This window comes from Macrotis lagotis, chromosome X, assembly GCF_037893015.1.
Source record: "Macrotis lagotis isolate mMagLag1 chromosome X, bilby.v1.9.chrom.fasta, whole genome shotgun sequence".
NCBI lineage: Eukaryota > Metazoa > Chordata > Mammalia > Peramelemorphia > Peramelidae > Macrotis > Macrotis lagotis.
Window position 1 is genome coordinate 642,942,377 of NC_133666.1, and position 16,650 is coordinate 642,959,026.

At 40.3% G+C, this 16,650-nt stretch overlaps 1 protein-coding gene and 1 long non-coding RNA gene across 2 annotated transcripts in view; one reads left to right on the forward strand and one right to left on the reverse strand.

Annotated features, from left to right (window-relative positions):
* CPAMD8 (C3 and PZP like alpha-2-macroglobulin domain containing 8) overlaps nt 1-16,650 on the reverse strand; it is a 160,501-nt gene that overhangs the window by 56,701 nt on the left and 87,150 nt on the right. The window contains exon 27 of the mRNA XM_074202217.1: nt 9,314-9,395. Within this exon, the coding sequence (XP_074058318.1) occupies nt 9,314-9,395 (82 nt within the window). The remainder of the gene's footprint in view (nt 1-9,313; nt 9,396-16,650) is intronic.
* LOC141500892 (uncharacterized) lies at nt 297-8,861 on the forward strand. Its single transcript, XR_012472070.1, has 3 exons — nt 297-386; nt 1,646-1,720; nt 6,132-8,861. It is a non-coding gene; the product is annotated as an uncharacterized LOC141500892 (long non-coding RNA).

Here is a 16,650-nt window from a genome sequence, read left to right on the forward strand (position 1 = left end):
TTATAGACCTTTTAAAAACGAACTTTTACAATTCATTTTTTGCAGCTCATTGACGTGAGAAGCATACACACACACACACACACACACACACACACACACACATTCTAGAGATAATATGACCTCATTGTTCCCAAGGTTTCTTAGTTGAGTCTTGGGGAGTTTGGCTCAGGCTCCAGGATTACAGTCATTTCCTTTGGAAGACCCCTTGGGGATTCTTGGTATCATTAAACAAAGAATTTATTGGAACCTGTAGATTGTCATGCTTCCATGTTCCTCATGGGCTCCATTTCTTTCACTGAGGCAGTGGGGTAGAGCAATGAGCAGAGCACTAGACCTGGAGTCAACTCAAATCTCACCTCAGACTCTTTCTATCTGTATGACCTTGGGTAAGTCACTGAACCTCTTTTAGACTCAGTTTTTTTCATTTATAAAATGAGCACAATAATAGCACCTATCTCCCTGCATTGTTGTAAGGATAAAATGAAACAATACAGATAAAGCATTTAGGTAAGCTTTTAAATAATACATAAATGCTAGTCATCATTGCTATCATTATTATTATCACTATTAAAAGGTTTGCTTCATTATAATATACTTCTATATCAATTGAAAGTTTACAAAATGTTCTTATAATAATTCTGAGAGAGAGAGAGACAGACAGACAGACAGAGTCAGAGAGAGACAGAGATGGAGTCAGAGAATGTACAGGAATAATTACATCCATTTTACTGATCTGAATCTAAGGCATGGAGTGTTATTCATGACTCTTCAAGTAGTTACTATTAAAGCTGGCTAAAATTCAAACTCAGGTCCCCTAGCTCCTACAGTCCTTCCATACCACACAACCTGCTTTCTGCAAGTGTGCACATTCTGTCGTGCAAGGCAGAGAAATATTATATGAAGTAATTTCTCTTCAAATGTAATAGTGGGGAACAAAAATTCAACCTTTCCAATTCCAGTGACCTTCCCTCTTCCAGTTCACATAGTGTTCTGTGACTCTCAACTGCATTTATCATGTAATATTGTATATTCCAGCTAGCTATGTCGGTGTCTTATGAGGAAAGGGACTGTGTCTTATCTAAATGTGATATTTTCCCCAGGACAGAGAACTAGACTCAGCACATAGTCATTATTTAATGGATGCTTCTTGTTTAAATGTATATTTGAGTGCTCGCTTCGGCAGCACATATACTAAATGTATATTTGAAGTTAGGTGGTTTTACTTAACTTTTTTTCAGGGAATGTACTTTGTAGGGGATAACTGTTGGGATGCATCAAAACAGATTGTACAAAAATTTTTTAAAAATAAAATCAAAGGATTAAAAAAGAAAAAATTAAGTGATCTCATTAAAAAAATTTTGTTCATTAAAAAAAACCCCTCAAATAACTAATCAAATGTGTTCAACCAAAAAAATAAACATTCTTACATCTCCTTCTAATCTTAAACTCTATCTATGTCAAGATACTGAAGCCATATACCAAAGAAATGGAGCCTCTTTGCAGTGAGGGAGAACTCTGGCCTCTTTTCGGCTGTTGACTTATCAGGTTTATCCATCCCCTGAGGAGAGGAGGGTGGGAAGCACCCTGCCTGGCAAGGCATTTTTTAAGTGTTAAGTAACTGTACATAATAATATTTCATATCTAGGGATTGAGCAGTGCCAGATCTTCAATCAAAAGGAAAGTTCATTATATCAAAAAGGGATGGAGCCATGTCATAAAAGTAAGTTCCCTCCAAAATGAATTCTGACTCAGAGAAAATATCACAACTTAAAACTAAGCAACAGTGGGAGAAAACAGGACCCAAGACCTTGGCTGTTAAGGGGCTCCAACAAGGGTTTAGGGGTCAAATCCCACCCTGAGCAGAACAGATGGACCTCCTATAATGGAGCATTTGGCCATGGAGGAGCATGTGTATACTGGAGCCAAATGTTCATTTGGCTACGGTTGGTCAAGTGATGATTCATTCTGATGTGAATGGATTGATATTGCCATGTCCATCTTCTCCTGCACATTCTAAACCTTATCATGATTCCTAGAGAAACTCATATCTTCTGAGCCTCAGTTGCCCCATCTGTCAAAATGCAGATAACCATGGCTACCTATCTCATAGGATTGCAGGGAGGAGTAAATGAAAATAATATGAGTAATTACTAGCAATAATACTAGTGAAAATACTAAATGAAAATAATACTAGTAATTAATAGTAATTACCATTATCTGATTTAGGAAATCCATGCTTTGATTGGGGTTTGCAGTGGGGAATTTCAGAGATTTCTTCTACCTCAGAGATTCTATGATTTTACACAAGAGAATGGGGGCCATGAGGTGGGGCCAAAGTTACAGTACACAAGTGATATCTTAATTTGCAAAAATTTGGGCAAGAAGACAAGACTCTAGTATCTCAAAGAAGACTAACAATAATAATAAGCGATATTAAGAATCTTGTTAGACAATTAAACTATTAGATGTGGAATATCCTCCAACAGATTGCTCCCCAATCTCCCACTTACCTTCAATCTCTCCCTGTCTAATGAGTCCTTTCCTAATTTCTACAGACATACCCAGGTAGGTCTCCACTATCCTGAAAAACTCCTCACTCGACTCTTCCATTTCTGTTATCTTTGTTCTCTATCTTGTTTGCTCCATGGCCAAACTCCTAGAAAAGGCCATCTACAATAGGTGCCTCAACATCCCCTCTTCTTGCTCACTTCTTAACCCCTTGTAATCCAGTTTCCAAAGTCATCATTCCATTGAAACTGCTCTCTCTCCAAAGTTACTAATGAGCTTTAAGTTGCCAAATCCAGAGGTCTTTTCTCAGGCCTCATTCTCCTTGACCTCTCTGCAGCCTTTGACACTGTTAGCATTCTCTTCTCTATAGGTTTTCAGGACACCACATTCTTCTGCTTCTCTCACCTCTCTGACTTATTCTTCTCAGTCTCCTTTGATTGATCTCCTCTGCATCATGCCCTCTAATGCTAGGTGGCCCTCAAGGGCTCAGTTCTGGGCTCTCTTCTCTTCTCCCTCTACACTAAGCTTGGTGATCTCATCAGCCTCTGTGAATTTAATTTTCACCTACACATTGATGATTCTCAGAACTACTTCTCCTGCCCCAAACTCTGCTCACCTCTATTTTCACATCTCCAGCTGTCTTTCAGATAGCTCAAATTTAATGTCATCTTAAATTCAACATGTCCAAGACATAATTTATCTTTCCCTCATCTTTTAACTCCCTTTCTTTTAATTTCCCTATTACTGTCGAGGACATCATCCTCCCAGTCTTCAGGCTTTCAATCTAGGAGTCATCCTTAACCCCTCCTTATATATCTCACTCCCATATTCAATCTGTTGCAAAGACTCATTGATCTCACTTTTGCAATTTCTCTCCAAGATGCCCCCTTCTCTCCTCTGATATTGCATGCAACCTGGTGTGGGCCTTCATCAAGTTATTACCTGGACTATTGCAATAGTCTGCTAGTAGAGCTGACAATGACCAAATAGAAAGGGATTTTTGATACATAATCCTAATCTTGGACTTGAAATTAGGGGACCTGGGTTCAAATACAAGATTAAATATTTCCTAGCTTTTAGTCAATAAATATTTATCAAATGTCTGCTATGTGACAATTATTGTGCTGAGAAATGAGCTAACTGGCTAATGGGGAAGACAACATGCTAACATTTATGTGCAGACAAACTTCATACAATGTAACTTAGAGACAATCAAAAGAAGGAAGACACTCAAAAATAAGGGAGATCTTTCTGAAAGGCTGCTTGTAGTGGGTGGAATTTTAGTTGTGTGACCATCTTCTCTCTCTGAGTCTCAATTATGGTAAAAAATGGGGCTAATGAAACTTGCATGACCCACCTCAAGGACTACTGGGAAGAGAGTGCTTTGTAAAGCCTTAGAGAAATATAAATTAGTACCATTCCAATGATGGCTTCTATGATCCTTCATGGTTTACCAGATATGTACTTCACAACAATCTAACCATGTAGGGAAAGCATTCTCATTAGTGTCCCTTTTTTACACTAGAGGAAACTGAGGCTCAGATTTATCAAGGTCTCACAACTACTATTAAACCACAGAGACAGGATCTTTCCAAGGCAAGTAGGCTTTCCATGATACTAGAGGGACATGTATGCAGTACACTAGAAAGATGACCGGCCACCCATGGCATAAGTCCCTATAGTTCATCTCACTAAAAATCACTGACTTTTCATTCCATCCTGTCACCACTCCTCACACTCCAGCCATGGGGAATGTCACCAACTTCATTGATTTGCATAAGTGATCATAGCCCTAAAATAGACCCTGAGGTCTCCAAAAGAGTCCCCTTCAGTTGTTGCATCTGTCCCTCTCTGTTACTGCCCACAATTATCTGCCATGACCTCACTTGCCTGAATTCACGAAGTTCAATGGCTTCCTGATTTGTCCCTGGTCACAAGATTGGTATCATCCTCCTGTGATAGTTAATGGCCTCCTCTACCACCTCTAACCCCTGAAGACCATTTTCAAGGCTCACGGTCAAGCTCCCAGCACCACTCCTAATAATATGCTACAAGTGCAGGGGCATCACACTTTGGAAAGATGGTGGACCCTGAGTTTCTCTTTCCCCTCTCAATATCAAGATATACTTTGGTGAGTCAAGTTTACAGTCTTCTGCTGCAGTTTTAATTACACCCCCTCTCAATGGAAATGGAAAACAGCTTTTACTGACATAGCACATAAAGTGACCTGGAGTTGAGGAAACTGGGCTGGGTCAGCTGCCTTCAAGTATCTGAAAGTTGTTATGTATGAGAGGGCATATAATACTTGTTCTGCCTGGCAGATCTTGGAGCCAAGGGAGGAAGTTAAAAGCAGATTCCAGGTCAACATTAAGAAAAAACTTGTTAACATTCTGAACTTTCCAGAAAGCAAAATGATTTATCTCATAAAATAGTTATTGGTTTACCAGGGTCTCCAAGCAGAAGTCCAATAACCAATGGTCACAGAGGGGCCTTGTGCTCAGGTGGGAGTATACCACATGACTTTTCTGGATCTGAGATTCTCTGACTGTTCTCAACAAGCCTTGACCTATTGGGTGCTGCAGGCTAAATGCAGCCAGCAGGGGTGGAGGGAGTAGACTCTGTTGTGCAGGTAAGACTTGGTCATGGGCCATTTCTGGCCTTGAATGTTTCCACAAAGAACTGGAATGTAAACATGGCCACATCCCCAATTCTAATATGAGCTTCTGAATACACAAAGACTTCCCTGAGTTGTTTACAGCACTTGCCTCAATGTCAGAAATCCTGAGTTTAAGGACAGGCTGTACTACTGACTTCCTGTGACTTTGGGCTGACTTTTTAACCTCCTCTGGTCTTAACTTCTACATATTTGAAATGGAAATAATAACTGAAAAGAGGGTCATGGCATAGCTAGAAAGGACCTTGGAGGCAACATTGAGTAAACTGAGGATGTCAGAAGTAGGATTTTAAGCCCCATTTTTGGCCTCCACCAGTAGGCCTCTTTATGCTATATTACTTGCCCTCACAGGAATACAATGATGATAACATGAAACAGGGGGGAGGGAGGTGCAGGGGGGAGGGGAGGAGACTTCTTCAAAAGTCAAACTCAAGTACAAATAATAATAAATTCACTTTTATGTAACACTATGGTTTGCAAAGTGCTATATTTACAACCAAATATCACCATTTGGAGTTAGAAAGGTTCTGCCCCTCCCCAGAACCTAGTTCAACCTATTAACCTGTAAAGGAATCCCCAGTAGGACATATTGTTCACCCGAAGAGAAACCTACCAACTCACAAGGCAGCTCATCTACTTTTATGTAGTTCTAATTATTAGGATGTTGGGCAGAAGTTGTTAGTTCAGTAGATAGAGGGTTAGACCTGGAGGAAGACCTGAGTTCAAATATGGTCTAAAACACTCACTAGCTGTGTGATCCTGGGTAAGTCACTTCACCCTGTTTGTTGCAATTCACTGGAAGGAAATGACAAATCACTCCAGTATCTGCCATTTTGGGCCCAAGAAAATCCCCAAAGGGAGCTATGACTGAAAATGACTAAGCAGCAACAACAAATTAGGGTATTACTTCTGATTTTCAGCCTAACTTTGCTTTTTTTGCAACTTTCAGTGATTGTTCCAGGATCTGTCTTCTGGGACCAAATAGAGTAAGCATAACCAAGAGCTCATAATCATAGGATTTGAGCTGGAAGAAGCCCTGGCAGACATCAAGACCAACCCTCTTATTTTACAGCTGAGGAAACTGAGGCAAAGAGAGATTACATGACTTGTCCAGTGACATATAACTGGTACTTGTGGATTAGTTATGTCCTTCATTCCTGAAGAAGACCAAAATGACATCACTATGTTAGAGTCAGATTACAGCGTGTTCAACAATGACTGATCAGATCAATGCCAGATCAGAATGCTCTACCACAGGTTGGGCACAAATCGACCATGTGAACATTTGGGGTGAGTTCTCTAAATTTGTGCATCTCATGTTTTCTTTGAGCTACTTCAGTTCCGCTTTGCTCTTAGAGTATAGCACTCTCTCTGATGGGGGCATGCCATGCTAGCCAGTCCTGTACCAGTGTCTCTCATGTTACACAATCAGTTCCAAAGTTCTTAAGAGAGATCTTGAGAGGGCCCTTGCATTGCTTCCTCTGACTACTTACAGACTGCTCTTAGTTATGTCTTCTGTGGCTAAATGGAAAAAGTCTAATCCCTCTTTCACATGACAGTCTTTCAAATACTTGAATGCAGCTCTCATGTCCCCTCAATCCTCAGGGGATGTTCAGACTCAAGGTGCTTTCATTCTAGATACTCTCCAGCTGATCAATATATTTCTTAAGCTTTGACACCCAAAATATTCCAGAAAAAAATATTGCAGAAAGAGGTTTCATAAGATCAAATGTTCACTTTACTAGATCTTCTCTAATCACTGACTTAATGATCTGCTTTAGAGAAATCCTGGGAACTGAGGTCAAAAGCACTCATTTATCCTTTTATCGATTGCTCTTATCCTTTTTATGAACATCATGATTGTTGCCCCCACTGACTCCTCCAGTATTTCCATTATTGTCCACAGTCCTTCAGCTGACATCAATGACAGTGATATAGAAATCATTAGCTTTTTTGGGTTTTTGAGAATATAGTTCATCTGGACCTGATGACTTGAAATCAGTAAGGACATCTACACTTTCTGTCATGGGTATCCACCATTCTTAGCCATGCTTGTACAATTTCTTCTAATGCAAAGGCCACTTTATTCAACAAAGAAAACAGAAGCAAAACAAGAACTGAACAGCTCTGACTTCTCTCTATGTCGGTTACTATGGCACTATTCACTCCTTATTTGATCCTCCCCTTTTCCCAATATAGTTTTTTAAAAATAAAGTAATGCCTTCTTTGTTTAAAAAATTTTATTTATTTAAGGCAATGAGGTTAAGTGACTTGCCAAAGGTCACACAACTAGGTAAGTATTATATATCTGAGGTCAGTTTTGAACTCAGGTCATCCTCCTGACTCAAGGGCCAGTGCTCTAAACACTGTACCACCTGGCTGAATGACTTCTTATTGTCTCCTGTCATTCTGAATGTAATGGAGGGACTTCAAAACTCTTAACCTCCAATGAACGGACTTGAGTTGTTTTTTAAATGACTATACAAGATTGATTAAAGGCTGTGATACCTTTATCACGTGAAAACTCCTTAATTGGGTTGAAAAAGGAGCAGTGACTGCCTAATCCAGAAAACTAATTGGTGGGGAAAACTGAGCAATAGAAAATCCAGTGGCAAGTCAGTTTAGGGGCAGAAGAGCTTGAGACAAACCTCTGAGAGAGAGGACTTGAGAGGAAGTGTAAATGCCTATCTCTCTGTCTGACCTCTCTTCTCCCTCTCCATCTTCCCTTTACCTGTCTCCCTCCTCTCTCTCTGTTTCACTTCCTTTACCCCCTCCAAAAGCAACCTTCCAAGGATGGCTTGACAGAGCCATTGGTTGCAAACTCAACAGAGGCACAAACTTTTGGAGCCAAAAGTTCTCTAAAGAGAACTAAAAGGACTTCTTATAACTAGCACTTGTGAACTTATTCTTGTTCACACATGTGCCTCACCACTCCTCTCCTCAAGGACCTGCTATCTTCAGGAGAAGGGGCAGAGAGTTTTTGTATCACCTGTTTTTTTGGTGTACCTACTCAACCTTTTGTAAAAATATAGGAAGGAAAAAACTATGTGCGGGCATTATGCTAAATACTTCTCACAAATATTTTCTCCTTTAATCCCCACAATAACCCTTTGGGGCTGATACTATTACTATCTCCATTTTATAGTTGAGGAAATTGAGGCAAAGAGAGATTAAGTGATTTGACCAGGGTTGAACATAAGCTCTTAAGTGTCTGAGAGGGAAGCATGCTGGTGGGAGGCTCCAGTGCTAAAATCTCAGTCTTCTAGATTGTTTTGGAAACCTAAGGGGAATAATCCATTGCTCTGTAGAGAATCAGGTGAAGCAAGAAATAAGGAAGTTCAGAACCTCTGAGTCTCAGAACCTATACTAAGTCTTGTCCCAACACTGATAAGACTGTGCCATGCTCTTATTCTTTGTTACCTGCTCATGTTTCTATGTTTTGCACACAGATTTTTAAAAAATTGTTAGATGTTGAGTTTCCTGTGCATCCACATTAGTCTCTTCAGATAATTCCCCTTCTTATTCCTTATTAAAATAATTTTCCTTTATCCTTTATTCTTGAGAGTTCCTGGCTTTCCTGAGTTGATTTACTCTGCACCACTTTTGTCCACGAGATGCTTCCTTTGAACTCTATAAAGTCTACCCTCCCCATATCTAGGAACCTGGGCCTGGCTTGCCTCTATCACAAACTCTAGAAGAGAGTTATCACTTTTCTTAAGGTTCTTATCATTTTTTCCTCCAAGAAAGTGAGAATCAGATCCAAAATATGATTTCCCCTTTTTTGGTTCCTTTACCTTGTAAAAGGGATATGATTATCAAGGTTCATTAAGCTAGTTGTTCTGTTTTTGGCAGAGAGCTCCAACAGATGCCTGTATTATTAAAGTCTCCATTTCTAATATTGTACTATGTGATACTAGACTTGCCATCTATCTCCTACATTTCTGGCCTCAAATCCCAACCCAACTATTTTCCAGCTGTGTGACCAAATATTTTCTTCTCAATGCTTCTGTTTCCTCAACGACAAAATGGGGATCATACAAGGTTATGATGATCCACATCGTCGACTTTCATGGGATATATAGAGGTGAACTACACTACACCACAGTGGCTCACCTTTCTGGGACAACTTACCACATACTCCCTGAAGCATCTCTCTCCCCAAATGCACTGTAGGAGCCATCTTGGCGCTTGTAAGTCAACTGGCGCTGATACCCTGAGAGACACAAAGAGAAGATGCTGTTGTACACAAGCGGCAACTCAGGTATCTCTGAGAATAAAGAACCTACTCAAAAATCTCTTTGGCACTGGCAATCTTACTAACAAAACACGGAGATGAGATCATTCTCTATAGAATACTAGAATTTTAAAATTGGAAGGTACTTTAGAGATCAAGTAGTCTAATTCTATGCTGCTGTGAATTCTCTTTACTACATATACTGTTTGGTTATATCTAGTGATAATGAAATCACCACCTCCTGCAGCCGCCCATTCTGTGGTCTTTCAGTTAAGAACTTTTATTGGATCATGGGCCTAGAGCTAGAAGGGGTCTCAGAAACCATCTAGTCCAACTCCTTCATTTTGTAATTGAGGAAACTGAGGTTCATAAAGGTTAAATGAGCTGCTCAAGGTCACACAGGCAAACAAACATTGATGGTGGGATTCAAACCCAGGTTCTTTAGAGTCAGTGTTCTTTCCATTCTAACATACTGCATCCTTTTAAGTTCCCATCAGCTTTTTGTCATTTCCATCCATCACTCCTACTTTGACTGCCTGTCTCCTGGGACCACAGAGCACCCTGCTTTCTAGCCCTTCTTTCCCAAGGCAACTCTCCAAATACTTTAAAAGATTAGTTTTGTCCTTACTTGGCCTTCTCTCCTTCAGGCCAAATAATCCCCGCTACTCACCCCCATCCTAGTCACCTTCTCCTGAAGTTTTCTCTAGCCTGTTACTATCCCTCCTAAAATGAATGCCCTGACCAAGAGAGAAGACAGCAAAAAAGTACTAACTCAAACTTGATGACACTGTCTTGCCATTCCCAAAAAGACTGCTGGAATGAACTTTGGTCTGGAAGGAAGGCGGATAGAGTGGGCTGTCCAGAATAATACTACACATCCTCTATTTCCATTCGAAAAGTCTTGGCTAAACTTAGGCCAAGACAAAAAAAAATGCTTGCTTTTTTTATTCCAACAGTTGTATATACAGTTGTATATAGCTATTTTTAAATATTTTGGTTCTCCCATCTCCATGAAATTTTAAGCTATCTTTATAGCAAACTCACTGAATGTGCAATGCAAATGAACTGTATTATTCCAATAATATTCATGAATCAAACTGGCAAGAAGACAACAAATCCACAAGATAAAACTGATCTACCCACTTTTCCATAATGATCCATTTTCACCATTAGTGACAGAAAACTTGTTGTTTTTTAGTTCTTAATACTTTAGGTCTCAAAGTACCAAAAAGGCAGCAGATGGGGCAGCTAGGTGGTGCAGTGGATAGAGTGCTGGCTCTGGAGTTCAAATCTGACCTCAGGCACCTAAAAAAATTACCTAGCTGTGTGACCTTGGGCATGTCACTTAACCCCATTGCCTTGAACCCTACCCACCCCCCCAAAAGGCAGCAGAAATAGCAGTGAGGCAGACACATGCAATTGTGGTGCTTTTGTTCTGGGCTGGAGATTAAGCAGGCAGACACCATCAGGCACTTTTATTCTTCTTCCATTTGAGTTTAAATCTGATTTCAGACACTTACTAGATGTGTGCCCCTGGGCAAGTCACTTCACACTTTTTGCCTCAGTTTCCTCATCTGTAAAATGAACTGGAGAAAGAAATGGACACCTATTCTAGTATCTCTGCCAAAAAAACTCCCAATAGGGTCACAAAGTGACTAGTGAACGTGACTAAAATGACTGAAGAACAACGACTACAGACTGAACAACAATTATGGTGCAGCCCCCTTCCCTCAGAGGAAGAAGTGATTTTCTTTCAAACTCAACTGCCCCAAAAGGATTAAGGAACTGCCTCCCTCTCCCCAGTCATTCACAAGAGAGGAAAAAAAATCTTAATATTTATTGCCTACTACATGGACATTTTAAAATTATTATCTCATTTGATCCTCACAACAACCCTGGTAGGGAGATGCTGTTACTCTTTTCATTTTACAGGTGAGGGGAAACCCAGGTGAATATATTCCCTTTGTCTCAGAAAGTTGTAAGAAGGCATCTGTAAAAGAGGACTGACCAATGAAGACATAGTCTTAGGAGTAAGAGTAGTTGGCAAATCCTCGAAGAATCTGATCATGTGAAATGGAAGGGCCCTATTCTCCATTTCTGAACACATATATTGTGTGACTACTTCTAGTAAGCTAACCATATGGTGGAAAAATGGACTTATGAAAGGTTGATGGGCTGGAACTGGATGGGTATTTAAGGGGCACTGACTGGTCAAAGCTAGCTTCTGTCCCCTCTCTTCCTGGCCTGAGGAGACAAGGGCTACTGTAAGCCTCTGGATTGGGAGAGGGAGTAGCACCAGCAGCCTACTAAATCTGTGTGGCTTTGCACAAAGCCAGGAGTACATGGTCTTGTTGTTTGGGGCCCTCTTGTGCCCATCCTTTCTTGCCTTAGGGGAAGGAGTATTGGAGATGGAACAGACAAGGCTGTGACCATGAGAGCTTCTGAAGGAAGAAGAGTGAGCTGCAGACCAACAGGTCATCTGCAGTATGTGAGCAACTGGGCTGAATGAGATACTTAACTGACCTATGTGACCCAGCATGACAGTGGACCAAAGGCAGCCAGGAGGGAGGGAGTCATTCAGTGGCTATACCATCTTTGGAAGGGAATTTGGTGGGGGCACATGTTTTACAGCAAATGTTTTAAGTTTGGGTCCACTATCCCCTGGAACCAAGGTGGTCTAAGGAAGAGCTATTCCCAAATATTTTTACTTTTATTCTTGTTATGTTTTATTAGTTAACTTCCCTTTGTAAAAGCAAATTGATTAAATGATACTGAGATAATAATAACCATTGGCAACTGATATTGGGTAAAACACCAGAATGTGGGTAAAAGGAAATGGCAATAAAAAAGATACCCCAATCCCTCAGGGATACCCCTAGAGTGCTGTAGGGTAAATGAAGTCAGCCTTGGAATGTAACTAGAATGGAATACAAATCCATAATTCTTTCCTTTAACTAGATTTCTCTGATAGCTATAGTAAAGAACATCTCGTAATCATACATACTTTAGCAATTAGTTCTTTAACACTTTTACCTGCTAAATAAAATAAAATAAAAAATTAAACACAAAAGGATAAGCAAACTTAAGAAACAAAGTTAAGCCCATTTGCACAATCCAGTTTAGAAGCACATACACATTTCCCTCTTATGAGACAAAGGGAAAGAGGAAACAAGAAAGGATGGTCATGAGCTTGAGTTTCCAACCCCAAAAGATGTGAGAATAGGATCAGTCACAGCATGACTTATATATGCTCTATCTTAGCTTGTAAGTCCCTGTGGCCACCAACAACATCCTGTCTGCTTTTCTTGTTAGTTCATTCCTGACCTCAGCTTCCCAGACTCTTTCTGCTCTTTGATCCCCCAAATCCAAAAGTTGGAAGGATAAGCTTGGGTATCAAGGTCAGTACCTTCAACAGTCTTAAGATAAAGGGAATATCTGGGAATAGATGAAGAAAATGGGAAAATTTTGCCCAAATATGCAGGCAACCACCTGTATTTCCTGATCTCCTGGGCAACACTTGCAGGAAATGTGGTCGTCAGGTCTCCACAAAGTTGGGAAGAGAGACTGAACCAGATTAAGTGTATATATATCAGGGAATTCATGCTGGAAGTGACACTACCTTGAAAATATTGGATGTCCACTCTAAGTTTAATGGACATGAGAGAATCCACACTGGAGAAACTTTAGGAATATAATTAATGTTGTGAAGACTTAAGGCAAATCATCTCTTTTTTCCCCCATCAGAGAATTCATACAAGATAGAAATCTTATCACTGTTATAAATGAAGAAAGGTATTCAAATGGAGTGCAGAGCTAGTACAGCATTAGAAAAATCATGCTGAGAATCTATATGGATTCATTGTTGGAAGACCTTTAGTCAAAGATCATCTCTAACTTTATATCAGAGGATTCATATTGGAGAGATGATTGATTAAGGTTCTCTGAAAGATAAAGATCACTAGACAACAGAATATCCATAGTGTAAAGAAGGCTTATAAAAGCAATAATTCTGAAAAGGATTTCCTTCCCCTGGAACTTTGGCTTAACCATACATTGGAGAAACTAGGCTAAAGACAGGATCTAACTGACAAGGGAAGGCCTCTTGATGTACCACGGACTTCATTAGACCTTTCAGCTTAAGAGACCTACAAGTGAAATTATTTTTTCTCTGAAAATAGAAAATAATGGGATGTCATCATTTTATAATATATTTCAACAAAAATAAATTAATGGAAAGGGGGAATCATGTTTGATACTAATATAAAAAAGGCAATCAAAAAATCATCAGTACCTCTGAACCACATCCTTCTTTTCTCATCTTTGCTGTTTGTCCTTCAAAGAGGACCAATGACATCACAGGTGATGTCTTGACTTACTTGTGATTGGATTTAAATGAAGCAAAATTGCATATTCATCAGTCTCACTCTTTTTGAGTCATTGAAGTCCAGTGGAAGGATCAAAGTCAAGATGAGTGTTGATGACTCAGGATGAGTCATCCTGATGGATGAAGTTGATAAGGAGAGTCCCCAATTAATTTGGATTGATTACAGGGTATGGGTCTTTAAATGAATCTGAGGGACCTTTCCCCAAGTAGTGTGGACATGCCTACTGATACCTTGTTGAGAGGATATAGAGGGCTTTCAGTGGCTGGGATTGCTTACAAGATAATTCAATGATAGAAACTTTTATCAGAAAAACCACTACTCTCCATAGGTGCTATAAAAGAAAGTCAACAGACCAACTTAGCTTCATTTGGGTTTCCTCTTTTCCTTGTCTCTTTTTTGTTGAGAAGATAGAGAAACAAAGGACTTATTTGGTCTTCGGGATTCTTGGGTTAGACTTTCCCAGTCTTAGAGATGGTAGAAGCTGAGGCAATGATAAATTTCCTACAGAAGTACAGAAAGCTCCTGTATGCTCTCCCACAGATTTCTGAACACCCTCAGAGACTAGAGCTCCTGGGAGTGAACTTTCCCAGTTTTACAGATAGCATCAGATGATAGATGTCTAATAAAATACTTATAGCAAAAGCAATCATTCAGTCTGAAAGAGAAACCGTGGAACCTCAATCTATTATGTGGAGGAGAGGGGATTTTTAGTTCCTGGGCAGTCTGATCCTAGGATCTAGGCTTCTGGACAGAAGAGGTACATTTCCTGAGCCTTAGAGTGATTCCAGGTTTTGGTACTCCCAAGTTCAGAAGTCTGGAGATTCAAGGGAGAGATTTTTCCCTTCTAGAGGGAGAAAGAGATTTTTTTTTTTGATGCAGTATGATTCTTGGAAGAAAGAACATCTAGCCGATCATTTTGGTCCTCTAAAGTTAAAGGATAGGGGACACCTATGCTGTGGAGGGAAGTTAAGAGACTTGGATTTTGCCACATCACACCTCTCCTTTTCCCAATCCCCACAATGACTGTGATTTTGATTGTGCAAGTCTGATGGGAATGGGTGTTGGCTGTTCAACAACATCCAAATATGACTGCCTTCCAGGAGGAATTTATGGGTTATGTAAGTGCTTTCTGTGTTTTCTATATGTGCTTATGAGTTCCCAGGAGCCCTTTGAGTGTTTTATGTACGTTCTGTATCTATGGGTTCCTTCAATCAATATGCCAGTGCTTATTAAGTGTCTCATATATGCCAGGAACTGGCTAGGTGCTGGGCAAACCAATACAAAGAATGAAGTAATCCCTACTCACAAGGAACTTATATTCTAATAGCAAGTGGGGGGGAGAACAGTACACACACACACACACACAAACACACACACGAGAATTTCCAGAAATAAACATGTTTGCCAAATACAAGGTGGTTAGGGAGAAAGGATACTAATGGTAGAGAGGACTAGGAGAGACTTCCATAAAAGGTAAGATTTGAACTGTGTCTAGAAGGAGAAGAGATCCTCTCTAAGGTGGAAGTGAAAAGGGAGGACATTTCAGACATGGAGGACAGCCAGGGCAAAAGTATGGAAGGTTCACATGTGAGAAGGATTCTGGTGGGTTAGAGAGCAGTGCAGCGATGGGGAGAGTAATGTCCAAGGAGGCTGGAGAGATGGGTTGGGCTGTGAAGGGCTTTAAAAACTAAACTGGCAACAGGTGCCACTAGAATTTGTGGACATGGTCAGATCTGTGCTTCAGAAAATTCTCGGCATCTGGGGATAGGACCAGAGTGGGGGGAGAAAGACTCAAGGCAAGGAGATGAATTAGAAGGCCAATCTAGGTAAGAGGGACAAAACTAGAAGGATTTGGAGGCACAAGATATTGTGAAGATAAAAATGGCAAGATTGGGTGATAATACGGAAATGTGGGGTTAAAGGAAGAGATAAGATCATGGATCTGAGAGACTAGTAGAAGGGGGTCAAAAACAGAAGTCTGGGAGAGGGTTGAGTGTTGGGGGAATATAATAAGCTCTCTTTGGACAAGTGGAGCTGTTGTTAGAGCATCTAGTTTGAAATTTCCAATTGGTTACTCCTTTGAATTTTTTCATCTTCTACATTTTCCATGGGATCAAATAAAGATGACCCTATATCTGATACACAAATTGTCATGCTGAGTTCTTGTATGTGAACAGGGGGTCTTATCAAGTATATTTGGGGAAACCTGGATAGGCGCTACATCCAGAATATATTTTGAGGCTTTCCTTGAGTAAGTCTAGGTGAGGACAATAAGACAAAAGTGAAAATGCCTTTTAATGTTGGTAGTAGGGTTTATCCAGACACAAATAGATCTTCATATTCATCCAACTATGAGAAGAAGGTTTGGTCTCTGCAGCTTCTGTCTCAAGCTTGGGTGAGATAGCTTGCAAACCCTACTTGCTTTTGATTTCTTTTAATGCCAGACTTCTCTGGGCAAGATGACAAGGCCAGGGCAGAAGGCCTGATCACCCTCCAGCAAAGTCTTCTAAAATCATCTTCTACCCATCAAGCTCTCCTCTCCAAATCACAAGACCTTGAGTTGGAAAAGAATCTAGAAGCCCTCCAGGCCAGTCTACAGGGGCCAAGAATTCTCCCTCCATCAAATTCTACAAGAAGTCATCCAGCCTTCGCCTGTAGTCTTAGTGAAAGGGAGCCCTCTGTTTCCCAAGGCAGCCCCATCACTTTTGGAAAGCTCTTACTGTAGACATTTTTCCTTATATTGAAGTAAAATCTGCCTCTTTGCAAGTTTTACCCTTTGCGGTCAAACACTACAAAGCCGATCTCTCACCTCTAAGATTGCCCTTCAAAAAAGGCAACTCTCACACCCT